The 23,623-nt window shown below is 47.6% G+C and overlaps 2 protein-coding genes and 1 pseudogene across 6 annotated transcripts in view; 1 reads left to right on the forward strand and 2 right to left on the reverse strand.

Moving 5' to 3' along the window:
- Window positions 1-18,557, reverse strand: part of SCPEP1 (serine carboxypeptidase 1) — a 40,739-nt gene extending 22,182 nt beyond the window's left edge. For 3 of the 4 annotated variants that reach the window (XM_080680447.1, XM_080680448.1, XM_080680446.1), the window contains exons 1-9: window positions 18,430-18,557; window positions 16,942-17,090; window positions 13,585-13,674; window positions 9,061-9,216; window positions 8,634-8,708; window positions 7,150-7,222; window positions 2,151-2,188; window positions 1,313-1,441; window positions 830-923 (exon numbers count right to left, since the gene is read on the reverse strand). In XM_080680447.1, the coding sequence (XP_080536573.1) occupies window positions 830-923; window positions 1,313-1,441; window positions 2,151-2,188; window positions 7,150-7,222; window positions 8,634-8,708; window positions 9,061-9,216; window positions 13,585-13,674; window positions 16,942-17,090; window positions 18,430-18,496 (871 nt within the window). In that variant the 5' untranslated portion in view covers window positions 18,497-18,557. Of the gene's footprint in view, window positions 1-829; window positions 924-1,312; window positions 1,442-2,150; window positions 2,189-7,149; window positions 7,223-8,633; window positions 8,709-9,060; window positions 9,217-13,584; window positions 13,675-16,941; window positions 17,091-18,361 lie in introns of all 4 variants that reach the window. The other variant, XM_080680449.1, reaches the window with a different exon arrangement.
- Window positions 18,558-19,440: 883 nt separating this feature from the next.
- On the forward strand, window positions 19,441-19,867 carry LOC308255429 (NHP2-like protein 1). The gene has a single exon (XM_080682822.1). It carries the CDS (start codon window positions 19,460-19,462, stop codon window positions 19,844-19,846), a length of 387 nt encoding a protein of 128 aa, XP_080538948.1. The 5' UTR covers window positions 19,441-19,459; the 3' UTR covers window positions 19,847-19,867.
- Window positions 19,868-20,654: 787 nt separating this feature from the next.
- LOC308255142 (transmembrane protein 170A-like) lies at window positions 20,655-23,611 on the reverse strand (annotated as a pseudogene). The gene is made up of 2 exons: window positions 23,605-23,611; window positions 20,655-21,080 (listed from the first exon to the last, which is right to left on the reverse strand). The product of its transcript is annotated as a transmembrane protein 170A-like (transcript).
- Window positions 23,612-23,623: the final 12 nt, after the last annotated feature.

The raw sequence follows: 23,623 nt of genomic DNA on the forward strand, positions 1-23,623 counted from the left end.
TGGCATCTAGAGGACTCCTGCAGCCTTGATCTGCCCCGTGACGCTGGGGCAGCTGAAAGACAGCTCAACCCAGCCTGCAGGACTGGCATCGTCATCCAGGGTGCAGAAGCTGGTGTCCAAACTTCAACCACTACGTGAGAGAAGCCGCGTGTTCCACAGACTACCTATTGCATGATGCCATTTCTACGAGATACCATGAAAAGGCCAGTCTAGACGAACAGAGAGCGGAGGAGTGGCTGCTTGGTGCTAAATCAGCTGCACATAGACATGTGGGATCTTTCTGGGAAACGGTCTGGAACTGGATTGTGGTGATGATTACACAACTCTGTGAATGCACTAAAACCCTCAGAATATACACTTAAAATGGGTGAATTTTATGGCATGTGAATTATATATTAATGAAGCTTTAATATAATATACAGTCCGGTGATAGATGGTTACTAGACTTACTGTGGTGATCACTTTCTAAGGTGTACAGATGTTGAATCACTGTGTTGTACACCTGAAACTAATATAACAGTGTAAGCCAACTATAATTTAAAATAAATAAATAAATAGGTGGGAAGAGATCAGCCAAAGAACTTGTATGCATATATGCATAACCCAGGGACACAGACAATAGGATGGTGAAGGCCTGGGGTGGGAGGGGCGGGGTGAGGGCGGGCTAGAAGGGGTCAATGGGGGAAGAAGAGGGACATATATGATACCTTCAACAATAAAAATTTAATTTAAAAAATAAAAATAAAAGAGTAAAATAAAGCTTTGAAAAGAAGTTGGTTTCATCTCACACAGAGGATGAGACGGGCCAGCAGCTTCCAGGTTCACTCACCGAGGTGGCTCTGGGTGAACTCTAGGCTTGACTTCGTGGTGGTCATGGGAGCAGTTTTAGTTAGGATGTTATAGAAGTTCACCCCGTCCGTGTTCTGAAATATAGAAGTATATTTGGCCGTTTGCTCTCTTTATTTCTCCATTATCAACGTTGCAGAACAGAAAGGCACCTGGCCCTCCATCGTATCCAAGGCCAACTTTCTCTTTGTAAATCTGCGTGGACCAGAAAGAAATGAAGAAATGCAGCTCCGCAGGCTCAGTCAGCCCAGCCTCCTTGGCGGGGGGGGTGGGGGGGGGTGGGGAGGAGCAGCTCATAGGAGCCGAGCAAAGATGCTGCAGGAGAAAAATCACGAGCCATGTCTTAATGTACAGGCAGCACAAGCTGATTTTTGGAGCGCCTCAGGATAGACTTCCCAATCCTCCCCACACCAACCAAGGGCCCTTTATTCATGGGAAAGAAATCCCCGAGCGTGTGCCCTGTTACCTCTTCAATGACCATTTCTGCTTTTCCCCACAGCTGGGTGGCCTCCTGGTACAGCCCCTTATTCATGGCATCCAGGACTTGCTCTGCCACCTGAGACACCTCTGCCAGGCCTTGGTCATCGAGAAGAGACTGCAACGCAAATGAACAGCACAAGGGCCCACTTTGCTTAGAAACACAAATCTGGCTTTGCTACAGTTAGGGCTGGGTAACAGAAAGAGTGGGAAGGAGAAAGGGGCGTTTATACATCCGAAAGTGTCCAAGTCACATATCTATTATGGAAGAAACACAACAAAACGTTAACTGAGTCTAGATGGTGGGTATATGGGTGATCATAGCGATCTTTTCACTATCCTGCATATTTGAACATTTTAAAATATATATTTTTATTGATTTCAGAGAGGAAAAGAGAGGGAGAGATAGAAACATCAATGATGAGAGAGAATCATTGGTCAGCTGTCTCCTACATACCTCCTACTGGGGACCAAGCCCAAAACCTGAGTTCTTGACTAGAATGGAACCATGGACCGTCGAGGCTCTGTCCACTGAGCCAAACCAGCTAGGGCTGAACATTTTTATAATAAAGAGTTGAGGGGATTTAAAAAGCTGTGTTTCTTGTACCTGAAGAAATGGGATAACTGTGCTGATGTTTCTTTAAATTTGGTCCCAAGGCCAGCTATAACTTAAGGTGTCCAATTTGATATGGACCAGAAGTCCCTAAGGACAGTGTCGACCACACAGGTGCACTCAGCTAGCTTTGTCCTTCCTGAGGAGAGAGCCAGAAGAGGTCTGCTGGGCTGCTGATGACGGAGGGTGCAGAGGTGAGGCCCCACCTACTTACCATGCTGTACAGGTAAGGTCCCCAGGAGAGCACCGAATCTAAAGGAAACCACACGTAACAAAATAAGTCGGTCATGGCGCCATCGTTCCAAAGAAAAACCTAACTAGCCTCCTTTCCAAAGCTGAAGGAGCCAGAAGAAAGAAACCATGGCTGTACATCCCAGGGCCCCTTCGCGCACCAGGGCCCATGCAGGAGAGGAGCTGATGTCTCCGTGGCTGGGAGGAGGGAGGACGGTGTGGGGGCCTGTGTTGGCACATTCATTTGGCCTGATGATACTGGGACAGTGAGTGAGTCAGCCAGAGATGGCACCCCCACAGGCAGGCTGTTTATGCAGCAGAGGCTCTTATCTGCAGACTTCAAAGCCATTTGACAGCTTAAAATATTTCCCCACTCTCACATTTCTGCTCTGCTTCCTGCTTGCTCCTCTAATTTGGGGACACTAGCTTCTGCCAAGTTGCTAATTAAGGAAAAAGACTAATGATTTCATAATTCCAGAGTCTGTAGCTATACTGCCAATCAATTCATCTCTGTCCCACAAATATATGGAGAACTGACAAAGGGCCTGAAGCCAGTATGGAGCTTTATAAGATATAAATATGAGTAAGACTTCAAAGAGAACAGGGGGGCTTGGTTTAGACAAGTTCACTATTACCATGATGCTAGGTTAGGCCAGTGCCATTGAGACATGTGTCAGCCAACAAAGTATCAAGGATCACACATTTTAAAGTACATTTAAATATGTCACTCCTTTGTTTGAAAGCCTTCTGTAGTACCTTAAGGCCAAGCATCTTATCTCTAACTATGTTTCAAATAACCTCAGTTCTACAGAATTTTAATCTAGGTATTAAAAGAAAACATTCTTTGGTGAAATAGCATTGGGGTTATGCAAAATATAACACATTTCTTTAATGCATGACTTCTCAGAGCCTTTGATGTGCTTGTAAAACTGAAGGAGGAGGAGCCAGTGTTTAACACTTCCAAAACTTATTTGACCATAGTCCTTTGTATAGCACCTCATCGGACTGGTATTCTTGAGTACACCCTGAGAAATGCAGGCATACCAGGCCCTCCTCAACCTACTTACCCATTGACCTCTCCAGTCAACCTTTAAGCTAGTGCCTTAGTTTCCTGAAATGCAAAATTGTCTGCAGTTTTCCAATGCATCCCACTCCCTGCTTGATCTAGACCAAGAATTGACAAACTTTTTCTCTAAAGGGACATATAGTAAATATTCGTGGCTTTGCAGGTCGCTGTTGCAATTACTCAACTTTGCTGTTGCAGCCTCCACACAGTATGTAAATAAATGGGTGTGACTGTCCCAATAAAAAACTTATCCACCAGAGCAGGGTGGCAAGGCAGACTTGACTTGTAGGTCATAGTCCGCTGACCTCTGGTGCAGACCTGAGATGTCCAAGAGGATTTTCTGCAATGATGGAAATGCTCTGTGTCTGGGCAGTGCAATACAAGAGCCACCAGCCACACGTGACTCCTGGGCACTGGAAACGTATATAGTGCAACTGAACAATTAAGAATTTTATTGTAGCCCAGCGGGTATGGCGCAGTGGTTGAGCATTGACCTATGAACCAGGAGGTCATGGTTTGATTCTTGGTCAGGGCACATGCCCAGGTTGCGGGCTCAATCCCCACTGTGGGGTGTGCAGGAGGCAGCTGAGTGATGATTCTCTCTCATTGTTGATGTTTCTCTCTCTCTTTCTCTCTTTCTCCTTCTCCCTTCCTCTCTGAAATCAATTTTTAAAAAAAGGAAGAAAAAGAATTTCATTGTATTTTAATTAATTTAAATTTAAATAGTCACAAATAGTTCTATGGCTCCAACACTGAACCGAGGACATGAAACACACCTGTATGTCTTTCCCAGCACCTGACACAATACCTACTAACCAGCAAGCCAGTAATGATTGTTCATGAAATTTTTTTTTAATTTTTTTCCTTTTAAACAAAGCCTTATGCACCAATGAATCCTTTTATTTATTTTTTTTAAATATATTTTATTGATATTTCACAGAGAGGAAGGGAGAGGGATAGAGAGCTAGAAACATCGATGAGAGAGAAACATCGATCAGCTGCCTCCTGCACACCTTCCACTGAGGATGTGCCCGCAACCAAGGTACATGCCCTTGACCGGAATCGAACCCGGGACCTTTCAGTCCACAGGCCGACGCTCTATCCACTGAGCCAAACCAGTTTCGGCGATTGTTCATGAAATTAACAGTACTTCTTTCTCAAAAGGGGAGTACTTCTGGGATGAAGGGGTGATACTTAAAGTGGTCTGGAAGGAGGGACTAAGATCTGGACAGGAAGAGTCATAAGGGGAGGTGGGTCATGGCAAGGTGAAAAGATTTGGACAAGATGAACAGCACTTGTAAGGTCATGAGGTTCAATTTACTGGTCTACTGGAGGAAATGTAGAATAATGGTTAAGTGCATGGATTCCAGTGGCTGCTGCCTGGATTTGAGTCCTGGCTTTAGCTGTGTGACTCTAGAAAAATTGCTTAACCTCTCTGAGTTTCATCATCTCTAAAATCGGGATAATAACAGCATTGATCCTATGGAGCTGTTGTAAGGATTACAGGAAGTTAACACATGCAAAGTGCCTAGTGTTGTTGTGAAACTGATGAGACCCCAGGAGGAAATGTGGGAGCGTGCTGTAATTTTGAGTGAGGGATCTGGCAAGAATCCTGCTAGACTCTTGCGCTTCTGATCAAGGCATCCACTGCTTCCTGATGTCCTAGGACAGTGGTCGGCAAACCATGGCTCGCGAGCCGCGGTTTGCCGCTCTGTTGACGAATGAGTTTGCCGACCACTGGACTAGACGAAATGTTACCATGTAGTTGGAAGCTGTGAGGATTAGGCAATTGTGGCATATTGTGTACAAAGAGGTAAAGGGTAGTATATGACAGTGGTCGGCAAACTCATTAGTCAACAGAGCGGCAAACCGCGGCTCGTGAGCCACCGCAGTTTGCCGACCACTGTCCTAGGAGGTCCATCCAGGAAGGACAAACAAGCAGCAGCCCTCCTCTCAATGATGACTCAGATCTCGGTTATGCCATTACTCCCTAGAGATGCCATAATGAGGGCAAGAAATAACCATTCCAAGTAGCATCAGGATGTCCTGAGTCCATTAGGGACATGGCTCTGTAAATGCATTTACTCCCATGTAACGACCACCTCAGTCAAGAGATGGTGCACAAACAGCCTGGAAAGGTCCCTCATGTCCCTTTCTAGCTTATTCCCCTCCCTCCTCCAGGGGCAACTCTCTCCTGATTCCTAACTTTATAATTTGGTTTTGCCTGTGAAAGTCAGCTTTTGTTAGGTTAGAGCAGTAGTTCTCCACCAGGGGTAATTCTGTCCCCCAGGGGACATTTGATAATGTCTGGAAATACTTTTGGTTGTCATACTGGAGTGGAAACACTGGCATCCAAAGGGCAGAGATGGTCCTACACTGCACAGGAACTCTCCCCACGAAGAATTATATGACCCAAATGTCAACAGTACTGAGATTTTGAATCCTATGTTAGAGTGAACCCACTCAGGTTTATATATGTTTTTATTGATTTCAGAGAGAGGGAGGGAGAAGGAGAGAGAGATAGAAACATCAATGATGAGAGAGAATCATTGAGCGGCTGCCTCCTGAATGCCTCCTACTAGGGGAACGAGCCCACAGCCTGGGCATGTGCCCTGACCGGGAATCAAACCATGACCTGGTTCATTGGTCAACACTCAACCACAGAGCCACACCGGCCAGGCAAGGTGACTACTTTAGATGTCTGAAGTCACACCCCGGATGTCTGCAACATAAACAACTTTTATTTGTACTCCCAACAAAAATGCTGATGCTTAAGTTATGAAACTGTGCACCTGAGTTGTAGCACCTGATGCTAATCTTGTCTCATCAACATGAGCAACAGATGAGATGTTCACCCCAATGCTCATGCTCACATCAGGGGACAAGATGACAAACAGACCTGGGTTTGACTCCTGACCACACCACTCATTCTTGTGTGTCAGAGAGCAAATTCCATCACCCCTCGGGCCTTTAGAACAAGCATGTCAAACTCAAAGGCTAACGCGGGCCAAATAAACAAGGTTTTAAGTCTGTGTGGGCCACAAAAAAACAAAAGCTTCAATTTTCATAGAAACGTATAGAATAAAAAGTGTAGAATAAAAAGTATTTTGAAAAGTATAGAATAAAAAAAAAGAACAAGAGCCATGATAAAATTAAAGTTTTCTTCCTGGCACTTGGCATCTCTTCTCTGCTACTATCTTTCCTACTTCGGGGGAAATCTCGTTCTCAGTGATTACTTTCAAAACTAAGCCAAGGTGAGTGTCAGTAATTCTGGATCTGACAGGAGACTTATTTCCTTTCATAATTGTAAATAACTGCTCACACCGTTATATTGACTGGGTTGCAAAAATATTCGTTATGGGCCGCATGTGGCCCGTGGGCTGTGAGTTTGACATGCTTGCTTTAGAATGTCTCCAACTGTAAAATTTGATTCTTTTGTTCTAAGAATCAAATAAGAGGCCCTAACTGGTTTGGCTCAGTGGATAGAGCGTCGGCCTGTGGACTGCGGAGTCCCGGGTTCGATTCTGGTCAAGGGCATGTACCTTGCTTGCAGGGACATCCCCAGTAGGAGGTGTGCAGGAGGCAGCTGATCGATGTTTCTCTCCCATCGATGTTTCTAACTCTCTATCCCTCTCTCTTCCTCTCTGTAAAAAATCAATAAAATATATTTTTTTAAAAAAAGAATCAAATAAGAGGATTAAGTTCAGTCCATAGCAGCCCATGGTGGATGCTGAGTAAATGAGTTCACCTCCCCAAATTTCTTGGATGGCCCTGGGGCACACACATTCTGTTTTTACTTCTCCAAGGACTCAGAAAAATTCCATTGCCTTGTTCTTTTATCGGGATAACACAGCCCAAAGTTCCAGGGAAGGGTGGGGAAAGGAAGTAAAGAAATGTCTAAAAATTCCATACTTACCTACTGGGGAGATCCAGGAGTCGCCCAAAGCAACCCCAGAAAAGTTGCACTTGATGGTCCCTTGCTGAATGGCCTGAAAGAGGAGGAGCCAAGAAACATCCTTGCCAAAGGGACTCAACAGGAGGGAGCCCAGTCTTCACACACTGCCTTCCCGAGCCCAGGAAACTTCTGCCCACCCTTTCCCAGAGTCCCCCGTCCCTGAAGACCTCAGACACCCTCGAGAGAACCAGAGTAACTCCTTCCTGACACCTTTTGCAAAATGAGTGGGAACTGTTGAGTTTCTCTCTACTCATTTCACAAGGGTGTTGGCAGGGTGTGTGTGGGATCTGGCACATCCCCAAGGTCTGATTTCTCAGAGGGCTCCTTGGGTACAATCCTCACTGCCCACGCTAGTCACTGAAGGGCTGGGAGGCCCCCTCAGGGGGTCCCCAGGGTGGGAGGAGGCCTTAAGACTAGGAGCTCATACTCCTTTGCCCCCCCCCCCTTTTTTTCATTTAACAGTAATACAGTAGCAGGAAATTGGAAATAATCTGCATATCATAGGATAGGCTAAATGAATTATGACTATTTCCATGGTACATGATGTAATTTAAAAAACAACAACAAAGCCCTGGCCGGTTGCTCAGTGGTTAGAGCATCAGCCCGAGGACCAGAAGGTCTCAGGTTCAATTCCCAGTCAAGGACATGTACTTAGGTTGCAGGTTCCCCAGCCCTGGTTGGGGCACATACAGGAGGCAACTAATCAATGTGTCTCTCTCACGTCAATGTTTCTCTCTGTGTGTGTCTCTCTGTGTCTCTCTCTCCCTCTCCTCCCTCCCTTTCACTCTCTCTAGAAATCAATGGGGAAAATATCCTTGGGTGAGGATAAAAACAAATAAACAAACAAAAAAATGAGGAGTTCTTTATAAACTGATATGAAAACATCTCTAAGCTATATTGTTGAATTAAAAGGAGACATAGTATAGTGTATAGTGTGTACTTTCATTTGTATAGAAACAGGAAAAAAGAATATATGTGATTTAGCTTTCATAGGCATGACATACCTCTGGAAAGGTACAGAAGAAACTAATGACAGAGGTTGCCTTGGGGGGGGGGGGGGACAGAGGCAAGGGAGAGCGTTGTTACATTACCCCTTGTATAGTTTTGGAATTTTGAATTATGTGACTGCACAAGCTATTCAGATATCTCAAATAAGGAAACAATGAATATCCTGACTTTGAACATTGGTCATGAAAGTGAAAGAATTAGGCATTTTTTCTGGCTTTTCCAGAAGGAACTTATTTCAAGTTAACTAGTCCCTGATGGTGAGGGCAAGTTCCGCTTCCTGGAGGAACAGCAGCTAGTAGAAGGGACAGAACAACAGGAGAAAAACATCATTTGAAAACTCCTAAGGAAATTATTGACCTCCGTGAGAATTAAAAATGGATGTTAAAACAGTCCGTTTCTGTGTGAAACCCAGACGACAACATCATCTTCCTTGTTACCTTATGAAGTTCCAGAGCAATGCCAGCAGCCATTTTTCCTCCGTAGGACTCTGAGAAAATGTAGAACGGGATCGTCTAGCAAGAAAAGGAATTGACAAAGAACCGAACATCCTGAATATCTTCTTATGCACACGAATTAATGTCAGATTTCTACAGCACGTCATGGCCTGACAAATGCGCTTTGCATTGTCTCTCTCCCTCCCCATATCTGATTACTATGTCTGCTTAGACTACTGGCTCCAGGGTCACTCCTTCAAGCTAAAAACCACCTTGAGCAAGGAGAGAAACCAAAGCCCACAGCCCGATCTGGGGCGTAGAAAGGTTTCCCCGGAATCAGCCCGGCGCTGTGCTCGGGGAAGTTGATTCTGGTGGGCACAGTGTCACTACTGCCAGCCCCTTGCTCAGCTGTTCCTGAGGCTTTGCTCACCTGGAACTCCGGGCGGCAACTGAAGAAGGACTCCAGGAGAACCATCATGTCCGATGCCACCATGGCAAGGTCTTTGGCATACATGCCGTCCTTGTTCACATAACTGAACCCGGTGCCCACGGGGTTGTCCACAAACAGGAGACTGGCAGACTGGAGCTGCATGCCACAGAGGAAAAGCAAATGTTCCAGTCAGGCAGGCAGTCACCAAGGATCTTTTTTGTTGTTGTTGTTGTTAATCCTCACCTGAGGATATTTTTCCATTGGAAGGGAGGACTAGAGATAGAAACATCGATGTGAGAGAGACACATCGATTGGTTGCCTCCTGCACGCGCCCCAACCAGGGCTGGGGATGGAGCCTGCAATTGAGGTACGTGCCCTTGACCAGAATCGAACCCAGGACCCTTCAGTCTGAGGGCTGATGCTCTATCCACTGAGCCAAACCGGTTTCGGCCACCGATTATCTTTTGATCATCTTGTATGAGCTCATCAAAAACACGAGCGAGGATATCAGTGTGCTTCTGATCCTCTTGCTAAAAGGGATTTTAAAAAATAAGGGACAGGAACATAGACTACTGTGGCAAAGAAAAGGAAAGGCAAGAAGGAAAGATTAGCATATACCTGGGATCAGGGCATCTAAGCATTTCACATGATACAAATGTCCTAAATGTAATACATTAGTGCAGGTGGAATCAAGCAGCGAATCTGAGCAATAGCTGACAATACATCCAAGGTCTGAATACCACACATCCGTTTTCTTCAAGACAGAGCCAACTTCCACATTGGCCTGGAGTCCCTGTATACCACGAAGAAAACGTATTCTAATATCCTCTCTAAAGAGGCTTAGAAATATAGAATTTTACATCCAGAAGGATCCTTAGTGATGACACAGACCAGCCATGTCCTTTACTGATCAGGAAATGAAAGTGCAGAAAGGGCCCAGGACTTGTCCAAGGTTACCCACTTGGACGGCATCAGGACTGAGATCCAGGTCTCCTCATTCCGTATTCAGGCTCTCTGCCCCAGTCATGCTACCCTCTTAGTTCTGGGAGGCTTGGGGAGGACAAGCCAGTGAGGCACTCTGCTGCTGCAAGCAGAAGTGGAATTTCAGTTGGAAGTGAGTGTAGGATATCCCAGGCTGAGGGAACAACATGTGCAAAGACCCTAAGGCAAGAGTAAGAAAAAGGAAGGCCAGTGTGGAGGGAGACAAGAGAATCAAAGGACTCAGGGGGAATATTAAGGAAGAGGGGATCCTGCATTGAGTCTTAAAGAACAGTAGATGTGGATATGGTGAGCTAGGTTGTGAATGGGTGGCCACAGGACTGAAGTCCAAGCCAAGGAAACTGCCCGTGCAGAGGCCTGGAGGTAGAGTATAGTGGACCGATGCTGGGAGATGTGGCTGGAGATAAGCAGAAGCCAGCTTATACCCAGAAATCTGGATCTGATCTTCGGGGTAACCGAAAGATGGTAAACTAAGAAACAATTTGCATTGGAGAGTTTCACTCAAGCAGCATGTGGAAAGTGGACTGGGCGGGGAGACGAGGGACACTTTGAAAGCAGCCACTTAGCAGGGAGACAACATTGCAGCATCTGGGTGGTAAGCTCTGGGTAAAGAACCACAAATACAAACAATTCTTGTAAGAATATGAGCAATACTCTTAGGTATATGCCCAAAAAAATGAACACAGGAGCTCAAACAAATATTTGTACACCAGTGTTCCCTGCTCTATTCACAATAGTCAAAAGGTAAAAGCAATCCAAGTGTCCATCAACAGACCAATGGATACACAAATGGGGCTTAGCCACACAGTGGAATATTATTCAGCCTTAAAAAGGACTGGCATGCCGAAACCGGTTTGGCTCAGTGGATAGAGCGTCGGCCTGTGGACTGAAAGGTCCCAGGTTCGATTCCGGTCAAGGGCACGTACCTTGGTTGCGGGCACATCCCCAGTGGGAGGTGTGCAGGAGGCAGCTGATCGATGTTTCTCTCTCATCGATGTTTCTGGCTCTCTATCCCTCTCCTCTCTCTTCCTCTCTGTAAAAAATTAATAAAATATATTAAAAAAAAAAAAAAAAAAAAAAGGACTGGCGTGCTGATATAGGCTATGTGGCTGAACCTTGTAAACATTATGGTAAGTGAAAGAAGCCAGACACCAAAGGCCACCTATGATTCCATTCTTACAAAATGTCTAAAATAGGCAAATCTGTAGAGACAGAAGGTAGATTAGTGGTTGCCTGAGGAGGGATTGGTGAGTAACAGCTAAGGTATAGTATGAGGTTTTTTGGGGGGAGGAAGAGAATCAAAATGTTCTGAAATGAATTGCGATAATGGTTGTAAAATTCTGACTACATTAAGAGCCACTGAATTGTATACTTTAAATGGGTGAATTGTATAGTCTATAAATTATCTCTATATATAAAAAGCCAGCGATCGGAACGCTGTAATGACCAGAATGACCAGTCGCTATGACGCCCACTGTGGCCAGCAAACGGCCCAATCAGGGGTGGGGCCAGCCAGCCAACCTCCCGTGGCCCGTCCCTCTGGCTGGCCCTGCTCCCAATTGGCCTCTCTTACCCCAATCAAGGGCAGGGCGGCCGGCCAACCCCCCAGCAGCCCCTCCCCCCAGCCAGCCCCGCCCCCAATCGCCCCTCTATCCCAATAGGGGGTGGGGCCAGCTGGCCAACCGCCTGTGGCCCCTCCACCTGGCTGGCTCCGCCCCTGATTGGCCCACCCATCCCATCGGCTCATGGCCCCTCCCTGCAGCCGGACCCCACCTGTGCACAAATTTATGCACTGGGCCTCTAGTATTTAAATAAAACTGTTTTTAAGAATTCATTTTTAGGCAAAAGTGAATGGACAAGGAGGGGGTGGGGGAAGACAAGGGTGGCTCTCCTGTTTGTGGCTCAGGCACCTGAGTGGATGGAGGTATCATTTACTGAAAACAAGAAGTTGGCTGGTTTTGTGAGCAGATAGAGGGTCTGGTGTAGCACACAGAATAATGACCCCAGTTTGAGATACGTTGAATATGTATGAGGGGCATCCACATGGAGACATCTAAGAGGCAAGAGGCAAAATAGTTCTGGGGCAAAAGTTCTGAGCTATAGACACTGACGTGGGGGTCATCACCTTCTAGGTGACATTAGAGGATGGGGCTGCTGAAGAACACACAGAAGCGAGAGTAACCAAGCACAGTGTGCTGGGAGATCGCAGCACCTAAGAATGGCACCTGCCAACAGTGCTGCAAAGGAGTCCAGGGAAGATGAATGGCAAGAAGGACCTAGTGGCCTTGGAACTGGGAAGCCAGCATACCCTTGGGGACAACGGCTATAGCAGAGTGATGGGGACAGACTGCAGTGGGTTAGGGCAGTGCTTCCCAACCTTGTCATGGCCACAGGGGAAATAATACATGCACCACATCCGAGCGTTAATATGCTGGGTTCCCTAGGACCCACTCTTCCCGCCTCAGCCCCCAGCTCTGAGGGTCAGTCAACACTGCAGCATCTGGGTGGTACGCTCTGGGTAAAGAACAGCAAATACAAACAATTCTTGTAAGAAAGGGGGGTAGCTGGTGGACTTGTGGGGTCAGGAGAATTTGTATTTCAGCTGGGAAAGACCTCCAGTTTGGAAGACAGATTAGCGGGAACATGAAGAAATAGAAAGATGCTAAGTGAGCTCAGCAGGGACGAGCCACATCGTTGTTCTGAGAGGGGCAGGAAGAGAGTCAGAGGGGCAGAAAGGTAGGTACATTCATTGGCGAGGACAGGAAGTAGCTGGTTATGTGTGATGGCTGTTCTCCCGGGGAGGCAGAGAGGCAGGCTGGCTCCCGATGAGGGAGAATGGCTGGAGCAGGAGCCCCGAGGAAGGTGGGAACATGGGCAGCCAGTGGTATCGGGAAAGGAGCAGAGCAGAAGCCCAGAGCAGGGCGTGGCCGGGCCCCGAGCTAAGCCCACAACTGGGCAGCAGCCCCACCTTGACAACAGTGTGGTTTTGCCCTCCCGTTTTTGGCAGCCTGCGGGTAGGGGCCGAGGGTAGGAGCTGAGCAGGGAGACAGTGGGACCGACCCAAGGTTGGGTGTGGAGAGGTTGCAGAGGAAGAAGGATAAGGGAGCCCGGGGGTGGGGGTGGGGTGATGACCTGAGAGGGGTTAGGGGAGGAAGTGCAGCTGGGAATGAAGATAAAGGGGGGAGACAGAGACCAGAAAGACATCAAAAGGGCAGAGGACAGGAGGCTTGAAGAAGTCAAGAGGCAGGGGCGGAGGAGAGGAGCAGGGGAAAGGATGGGAGCTTGTGGCCAGAGGGTGGGACCCCGAGTCAGACTGCAGAGACAGCCAAAGTGTGGGTAGCGACAGGGTCCAGGTGTCTGCTAGAGTGGCTTCTGTCCGCAAGTGGAGAGAAAGGTCACGAAGGCATGAGAGGTGGGGGTGCGAGGGGGGTGGAGGTGGGGGTGCTGAGGGACAGTGCTGCTAAACTTGTGACTCCGCCCAGCATGGGGTGAGCCCGGGGTGAGGCCAGGCCATGCTCACAGTACCCAGGTAGTTTTTCGTGGTTTGAGATCACAGTCAAGGGGCCCGATTTCCTCAAAGTTTCCAAATCCAGTGCTGGATCCGCCCGGACCACCCTGTGGAAGAGAAAAGAAACAAACATTAATCCTGAGAAAATGTTAGTAAAATCGTAATCATTACAATGATGACCACACTCACTATAAACGGTTTATGATTTAGCGATGGCTGCGCCAACCCTGCACGAAGGCACAATTTACCTGGCGAACCAGGGACTTCTGCACGAACTGAGCCCCGGGGAATGGCTGACATCTTTCAGAAAGGGACACTCCCTGGGCATGCAGGAGGCAGCCCATCAACGATTCTCTCTCCACATTGGTATTTCTATATCCCTCTCCCTTCCTCTCTGAAATCAATAAAAATATGTTTTAAAAGGTACAGACCCGGGCCACGAGCCCACAGGGAACTTTACTACCTCTGATTCCCCAAACTTGAATCCTGGCCAGCCATGGACTCACTGACTTTCAGGCACTTTGCCTCGCTCGTCCCTCAAAGACGAGCAATAAGGCCCAGGAAGGGGACATGGCAATCATAGGGGCTCTACCAGGACTGGACTCCGGGACTTGTGTCCCTCGAATAAAGGAGTACTGCCCATCCCCCCACTCCGCTTTTGATGCTCTATTGTGGCTGTGGGAGATGACCACCCCAGCCCAGGGCACCGGGAAGCTGGCTGGAGGACACTTCTGCTCTGTTTGAGAACATCTGACTACCAAGTCTTTGTCTGGAACTTTGGGGTGGGGTGCTGTCGTGGCCAGGGACACTCCAGCGGCTCTGAAATATGGTAAATGTGTCAGTGAGCCAAGTGACATGCTGAATGGAACAGCTCACTACTCCACTCAGACGACGTGACCTGGATTCTCAAAGACCTGCCCAGAGCAGTCAGCGCATGTTGCCTCAGCAGGTGGCGAAAATAGATCTTTTAATCTGAATTAGTAATTATTTGTTCTTTAATCATAATCTTTTTCCTCTCCCTTGGGCCTCTGAGGAAATGAAGATTAGTTACTTAGCCAGTTGATATCCCTCCAATAGCATCTCAGTTCCCGGGGCCATTCTAACCAAAGGTCATGAGAGGAGGCAAATAGGGCAGCGGTCCAGTGGGAAACAAAGGCAGGTAGAACACAGACAGGGGCAGACTCGGCAGTTCAAGCAAGCCTAGTAACAGAACCCAACCATGCTGAAAAATAAAATGAAATGCTTTTGAATACAGAGCGGAAAGCATGGGCAACCAAGAGAGGGCCTGCAATGAAAAAGGTGTGCATACACATAGAAACAGAGACAGTTCAGGTTGGTTGCTGGGCACAAACAACGGGGAAATCCATCAGGTCGTGACATGAATAGATACAAAGCAGGCTTGTCGCACATATATACTCCTAGAACAACTTGCTTTATTGGCAACCCATTCTTGGTGCCCCCTCCCCGTTGGGGAGTCTGAATCTGCTTGTAATAAATTACTTTTACTTAAATCTTCTGGTCCATGTAGCTCATTCTTCGGTGTCGCAAGACAGGACCCCGGGAAAGCACCTCAGCTCCCCGTTCCTGTTATCAGTCACAAACTGGACCATGGACCATGAAGAGAAATCAGGTGCCAGCGAGGCCTCCCTCCTCCAGGAGCTCCTGCCCTCTCTGAAAGGGGACCACTGCCACGCCGCTTTGGGACAGGGAGTTCAGGCCCCAAGCTGCTACAACTCCTGATTTTTACCTGTTGGCAAGTTAATCAGATAAAACAAGGATCCTGCTCTACAATCAACCACAAGGAAGGTTTGCACCTTCTAAGCTCAGTGGTTTCCAAATTGCATTCAAGAAACCCCAGAAAGTGCCTGAGGGCAGCGCGTGACCAAGGGGAGGTCCAGTGGGTGGGACTCAGCCCTGGCTCCACCCCAGCCTCAGCACTTCCGCTTTTGCTTCTACGTAAGCTTTCACTCGGGGATGGAGAAGTTCTGCTAATTAATGAAAAGCTGTAACAGCCGAAACCGGTTTGGCTCAGTAGAGCGTCGGTCTGCGGACTGAAGGGTTCCGGGTTCGATTCCGGTCAAGGGCATGTACCTTGGTTGCGGGCACATCCCTAGTAAGCGGTGTGCAGGAGGCAGCTGATCGATGTTTCTCTCTCATCGATGTTTCTGGCTCTCTATCCCTCTCCCTTCCTCTTGTAAAAAATCAATAAAATATACTAAAAAAAAAAAAAAAGAAAAGTTGTAACAAAATACCCTGGATTAGACAGCAAAGCCCAGAAGAGGGAAGTGTCTTGCCATAGCTCTAAGTGGCAGGAAGGCATCGGGTACCCAGGTCCCATGAATGGCAGGCCTGGGCTTGTCCACTGCAGGGCTCTCCCCAACAACCTGCCACCCGGGGTGGCCAGAAGTTCCCGGGCTACACATATGGGTGCTTCTGCGGCATTTTCATATCTGTATCCTTGGCTGAGCCTCACCTCCAGCTCATCAAAGGAGCTGCTTTGGTAATCCTGAGAGAATGGCCCCTCCTGGCAAACTGTTCATCTTTGCTCTATCTCACCAGAAGGTCAGCATGGACCCAGGGCACTGGGAGGCTGCTTATGATTACTGACGTTTTTGCAAGAAGTGACATTTGCATCCTACGCAAGTGAGTACCAGGGTGCCCTATTTCGTGGTGAGCAACCTGGAGCCCCAGCTGGGCCAGGCCTACAATTTCCAGAGCCTGAGCAAGACCATGTTCCTCAGCGCCTCCCTGGAGATCGGTCTTCCAGGTGGGTATGGACCATCTCTGGACAGGTGTTTTAGGAATGCAAGGAAGAATCCTCTGCCTGCCCCCAAATGCCTCTTAACCAGTTCCATGCCTTTCCACCCTGCAAGCAAAGCTCGGGATCAGAACGCAGACACATCTAGGGAGAAGGAAAAGGCCCAACGTTTAATGCTAAGATACAAGAGGCTGAGTGCTTTCAAAAGACCCGTTTTTCTGGGGGCAAGAAGTTAGGGTCTGGGAAAGGATTGGGAAACAGGGATAGGAGGAGCCGGTCAGGGTACCTCAGCCTTTGCTTTGGAACTGTTCAAAACACTTTCTATCAGTATATAGTCAAATTTGTCTTCAGAAGCTTCTGGTAAAGGTTTCTGCCACTGCCTGGGCTCAAACAAACATGGTAATAGAACCTCTCACTCTCTGATTTGCCCTCCTTGGTAAACCACTGCCTTTGCCTACTTCAGAAGGGTGCCGAATCCCCAAGCCTCGGAGACCCCTGGCTGGCTGCTGGATCAGTCCTTGACCACTGGCTGAGCTGTGAGCCCTTAAGAGCAAACAACATGTTACGTAGGGGAAACTTGGCCTCAATCCTGGCCAAGCAGCGAAGCCACTTTTACCTGAAGCCACATAACCAGGGGCAGTTCTGTGAAGTTCTTGCAGGGGTTGGTGGCATAATAGAGCCACCAGAACATGTGGGCATCCTTCCGGACAGTCACATAATCCCATACTTCTTTGCCTTCATCTGGGGGCAGGTCGACAATGTCTCCTGAAACAGAAGCACAATTTGATTTTCCTGAAGGATGTCTAACATCTAGATAAATTCCAAGGCCAGTAGAGGTGGTCATGCCAGACTAGAGATGACTTGGTTTATATTTTAGGCAATGTACTCACTCCAATATATTATGAAAATAAGGGGGAAAAAAACTTCAGTTATGAAAAAAAAACAAACCAATTCCTGGCCAGGTAATTCAGTTGGTTAGATAATTCAGTTGGTGTCATCCCAATATGTCAAGGTTGCAGGTTCAATCCCCGGTTGGGGCACATACAAGAATCAATCAATGAATTCATCAATAAAGAGGAAAAGGCTGACTTAGTGATTACCCTTGGTGACTGGAATTTTCTACCTTTTCTTCCTTGCTTAAATTTCAAGCCTCTGCAGCAAGTAAAAGAACAAAAAACTGGTCTTGAGAAGAGAAGGAAGTAGATGAGGAGACAATGCTGTTCGTAACTGATAAGGCTAGAGATTAAGAAAACCAAAAAGTGTCTTGAGGAGAAAAACAGAACTGCTAGGATATTACAGATATGGCTATAAGAGTCTATGTACAAATAACGTAAGAATGCAGTCTCTTTGAAAATGACAGATAAGGCTGGGGTCCCTCTTGACCTATGCCCTGATACTCCTCTCTAACCTGGGAGTGACCACTGTTAACATTTGGGGATCAACATACTTGACAACATTTCCCAGACACAAACTGAAGGGCATATGATCCCCATTTTACAAAAAAAGGAAAAACAGTTGTTAAGCAACTCGCCTCAGATCACAAGGCAAGTTGGTGGCCAATAGAATTCTGTTGATTCAGACCAGGAAACATTTTGCTGGGGGTGGGGGGATGGGGAGAGACTGAAAATCTATTTCAAGTCACCCTTTAAACACGAATTTGTTTTTGCCAAAAAGGACCTTGATGAGGGGAGACATTATTTTGTCCGTTCTGATCAAGCAAAGGGGGAAGAGGCCTTCTCTCAATGAAACGGCCCATTCGGGGTAGGATTTTTCAGTCTTTTGAACAGCCAGGAGGAGGGGGGGTGGCGTTAAGATCGTGGAAATCTCATTGATCAGCTGTTTCTCCAAATCATTCATTTTCCACAACTGTTTCTACCTAGGGAAGAAGGGAGTAACAGACCACCCAGAGCCAAAAAAAAAAGGGGGGGAAAGGGGGTTAGAAAAGCACTTTCAATTAGAAAACAAGCCAACAGAAAGCCGAGAGCGGTTCAAAAGCACAGGGGAAAAGAGATTTGCTTTAAAAGGCACAAACGTACTAGCAGACTCTCATCCCTGGAGAGAGAAGAAGGCACCGGTCACTGATACATCTTTTGCCCGAACCTACCAGTACTCAGGCCCAGAAGCAGCAGTAGTGGCAGGGACAGGAGACAGATCCGCGGTGCCAGCTCCATGACGAATACCGCGCGGCAGCATCAGCAATAGGCTGGACCTGGTGCCCCACCACGTGACGGTGGCAGGCGGAGCCTGGACTGGACCGGGGGGGCGGGGCCTGGGTGGAGGCGGAGCCTTGGCGGTCTGGGGGCGGGGCAGGGCCGGGCAGGGCTGGGCGGGGCCTGAGCAGTGAGGCGACTGGCTGTGTCCGGGGCGCCCTCTGCCGGACAGGACAACCCCTGCCACGGTTCTGGGTGGCATGTTCTGTCTGCCCCTCCACATGGTTCTTTGCCTTTTGGGGGACAGAGCGGAGAGGAAGAGACATTTAATGCATTTGACTTCAGTTGTGCGGCAGAACTGAGACGCTACAGAAAAATACCCATGAAGACCGCCCTTCCCGCCCTGCCCATTTCTCCTTTCCCCAACAAAAGTTCTGGCATTTCAAAAACTGCTGCGTCTGCCCCAAATCAGATGAAGCTTCGACCAGCTGGTCCTTGAAAACTGTGGGATTCCATTTTCAGAGATTTTTTAAAAATTATTTTTCTTATGAAGTTACGTATATTATGGACATTTTGGAAAGTTGAGAAAAAAATGTTAGATCCTACATAACCATTGTTGACATCTGGGATATTTTTTTCTCTAGTCTTTTATGTCACCTTTTATTTTTATTTTTTAAAATATATTATTATTGATTTCATTGATTTCAGAGAGGAAGAGAGAGATAGAAACATCAATGATGAGAGAGAATCATTGATCGGCTGCCTCCTGCAAGCCTCCCACTGGGGATTGAGCCTGCAACCCTGGCATGTACCCTTGACCAGAATCGAACCTGGGACCCTTCAGTCCGCAGGCTGGTGCTCTATCCACGGAGCCAAACCGGCCAGGGCTTATGTCACCTTTTAAAATACAATAATAAAAAGTTATTTGTTGGACGTACGTCGGCAGCGCGTCTTGAGGAGAGGCCAGACCGCGGACCCGCAGCTATGACTGAGGCTGATGTAAATCCGAAGGCCTACCCTCTCGCAGATGCCCACCTCACCAAAAAACTATTGGACCTCGTCCAGCAGTCATGTAACTACAAGCAGCTTCGAAAAGGAGCCAATGAGGCCACCAAAACCCTTAACAGAGGCATCTCTGAGTTCATTGTGATGGCTGCAGATGCAGAGCCCCTGGAGATCATCTTGCACCTCCCGCTGCTGTGTGAAGACAAGAATGTACCCTACGTGTCTGTGCGCTCCAAGCAGGCACTGGGGCGGGCCTGCGGGGTCTCCAGGCCTGTCATCACCTGTTCTGTCACCATCAAAGAAGGCTCCCAGCTGAAGCAGCAGATCCAGTCCATTCAGCAGTCCATTGAAAGGCTCTTGGTCTAAACCGATGGCCTCTGCCATACTCTCTCTTGCCTCCTCCCCCTGGGGTTGTGTATCATATTGTCCGTGTTACCATGTAGGATTTCCAGCTACATTCTATTATAAAATATTGTAGTAGTAAATCTTTTTATATTTTTGAATTAAAAAAAAGTTATTTGTTTATTTTCTCTTGATAATTTGTCATCAGCATTATTCTGTGTTGTTAACATCATCTTCACAACAGTTAATTAATTAATTAATTGATTTTAGAACAAATAAGATTTAGTGCAGTATATTCTGCTAACACAGAAGCACTGTTGATGTGACTTTGGGTAAAGATGCACATGTAAAACTGCTTACATTAAATTTCAAAACAAGCCGAAACTGGTTTGGCTCAGTGGATAGAGCGTCGGCCTGCGGACTGAAGGGTCCCGGGTTCGATTCCGGTCAAGGGCATGTACCTTGGTTGCGGGCACATCCCCAGTGAGGGGTGTGCAGGAGGCAGCTGATCGATGTTTCTCTCTCATCGATGTTTCTGGCTCTCTCTCCCTCTTCCTTCCTCTCCGTAAAATATCAATAAAATATATTTAAAAAAAAAAATTTCAAAACAAAACAAAACTTGATCTGTTTTGGTTGAGGACAATAGGAATCCAAAAAAGATCTTTGATTCCTGGAGCTTCAAATTGAAGAAAGGGCTGGATGCTGTTCTTCACATACTTCATCATCCAAGTTGCTTCCATTCAAAGAACTCAGAAAACACTGCATTCCATATTGTATGCTTTTTGAGAATGCTATAAAACGTAGGTTTGACATCATAGCATAAGGGTATATGCTATAGAGTAGCTAAAACCCGTGAAAGGGAGACCACCACTACACAAAACGTGTGTCCAAGTGCCCAAGGTGAGGGCTTCAAAGGGTGTCATTTCCTTTCCTGTAGCTTGGTTCGCTCCAGCAATTACCGCACTTGTCAAGAGTCCAGCAGCAATTGGTCCCACGATGCTCATCAACAGGATGCTTACAGACATGAACCTACCATATTTGCGATGCCCAGGGGTGAAGTGGGCCAGTAATCCAGCGGGGACATGAAAGAAGAGAGGGGATACCAGTGCCATGGTACCACACCATAGCACATCTCCGGGGAAGGAGCAGAAAGGAGAGTTGGGGCACAGTGTTCCTTTGCCCCTGGAGCGGGAGCTTCAGGCTGAGGATCTGCTGCAGGAGCCCAGCTGGCCTCCACTGCTGCTGTTCCCCCTGTGTTCTGTTCTCCTTCACAGCAGTCGTTTTAAAGAGGGTATTGGGGGTTTGGGAAGGAGAAAAGAGAAAAAGAGTGTTAGAGATGTTTTCGTGTGTGTGTAAAGGTCATGTTTATCTTAGGGTGTACTGAATAACTCATCCACTGAGCTAGGAAACAAGAATATGCAGGGGCTGTAAGATGGTCAGGTTATACTTGTAATTACTGGTTCAAAAGTGCATGATGAAAAACACAAAACAGAAAAACAAAGTACATGTGACAAGGCCTCTCTCTATCCTATTCCCCTCCCTGTCCTTCCCCTCTGCCCCTCATAAATGGACAGATGTTTTTATCTGAAGCTCTGTGAAATGGTAGAGTCCTGCTGGTGAAGGGAGAGGGCACTGAGATTTGGGCCAGAGAAAAGAAATAGGTAACCATCTTAACATGGGTGGTCCTTTACTGGTCCAGCGACCTTGGGGAATGTACTTAACTTTTCTGAACTTTCAATCTTCAAAATGGGAATAATCCTATCTAATAAAAGAGTAATATGCAAATTAACCATCACTCTGCTACAGCCACAAGCCACGCCCACAAGCCAATCAGGAGCAAATATGCAAATAAACCCAACCAAGATGGCTACGGCCACAGAGAGCAGGAGGGAGGCTTGGGTTTCCCCGGCAATGGAGGAAGCCAAGCTTTCTGCACACCCTGGCGGGCCTAGGCTTCCACTCAAGGCTACAAAGTTTCAATGATAGAAGATACATAAATCCAAACAGAAATGGCGGCAGCCACGGAGCTGGAAAGAGCAGGAGGCTAGGGTTGCCCACCGCGATGGAGGAAGCCAAGCTTTCCACACACCCTGGCCGGCCCAGGCCTCACTTAAGGCTACAAAGTTTCAATTATAGAAGATACATAAATCCCAACAGAAATGGCTGCCACCATGGAGCAAGCAGAAGGCTTGGCTCCGCTCCAGGCTATAAAGTTTCAATTGTAGAAGATAAATAAACTCCAGATCCCAGGGCCTCCGCTTGGGTCACTGGGGGGGCGTGGCCGGCCTGCAAACCACCACAGGCCCCTCGCCCAGGCCACCCCACGCCCCAAGGGAACCCCTACCCTGATCCGGGACACCCTTCAGGGCAAACCAGCTGGCCCCCACCTGTGCACCAGGCCTCTATCCTATCTAATAAAAGAGTAATATGCAGATTGACCATCACTCCAACACACAAGATGGCTGCCCCCATGTGGTCAAAGATCTTGCCCCCATGTGGACACAAGATGGCCTTCACAAGATGGCCAGCAAGGGAGGGCAGTTGTGGGCGATCAGGCCAGCAGGGGAGGGCAGTTGGGAGGGTCCAGGCCTGCAAGGGAGGGCAGTTGGGGGCAATCAAGCCTGCAGGGGAGAGCAGTTATGGGTGACCAAGCCGGCAGAGGAGGGAAGTTGGGGGCAACCAGGCCTGCAGGGAAAGGCAGTTGGGAGGGACCCAGGCCTGCAGGGGAGAGCAGTTGGGGGGTACCAGGCCTGCAGGGGAGGTCAGTTAGGGGTGACCAGGCCTGCAGGGGAGGGCAGTTAGGGGCAAACAGGCTGGCAGGGGAGTGGTTAGGGGGTGATCAGGCTGGCAGGCAGAAGCGGTTAGGGGCAATCAGGAAGGCAGGCAGGTGAGCAGTTGGGAGCCAGCAGTCCTGGATTGTGAGAGGGATGTCCGACTGCCTGTTTAGGCCCACCTGGATTGGGCCTAAACGGGCAGTCAGACATTCCTCGAGGGGTCCCAGATTGGAGAGGGTGCAGGCTGGTCTGAGGGACACACACCCCTGTGCACGAATTTCGTGCACCGGGCCTCTAGTAATAATAATTCACATCTTTGTCATGAAAACTAAAGGAGTTAATATGTAGGAGAATAAAATGGAATTGAATGATGTAAGATTTCTGATTACAGGTTAATAAAAGGGCTTATTTTTATATTTTAATGTGGATGGTGGTAGGAATTAAACTGTTAAGGTATTTAAATTCCACTTTTTAAAATAATATATTTTATTGATTTTTTACAGAGAGGAAGGGAGAGGGATAGGAAGTTGGAAACATCGATGAGAGAGAAACATCGAGCAGCTGACTTTTCCACAGCCCCCACTGGAGATGTGCCCACAACCAAGGTACACGCCCTTGACTGGAATCGAACCTGGGACCCTTCAGTCTTCAGGCTGATGCTCTATCCACTGAGCCAAACCAGTCAGCTAAATTCCACTTTTAAGAGAGTGATTCATTTTAATGTTAATATTTACAATACATTAAGAATGATATCTTTATGACATCTATGGTGAAAAATTTGTCAACCAAATGTATTTGGGAGTTTAAAAAAATTCTTTGCGTAGACTAGCTAATATCTTAGAAGACAACTGCTGAGAATTGCTTTATCAGAGAGTTTACACGGAGAGTTGCCTAAATTCGCACTCTACATAGTACTTGGTAGGAAAGCATAAGGGGATTTTATTTATTCGTCTTCTTAGCCTCGACTGAACTGAATTGCCATTCACGAAGGCTGTAATAGCCACTTGCCACCCATAGGTGGCGCACG

Source organism: Plecotus auritus (assembly GCF_963455305.1).
Source record: "Plecotus auritus genome assembly, chromosome: 7".
Taxonomy (NCBI): Eukaryota; Metazoa; Chordata; class Mammalia; order Chiroptera; family Vespertilionidae; genus Plecotus; species Plecotus auritus.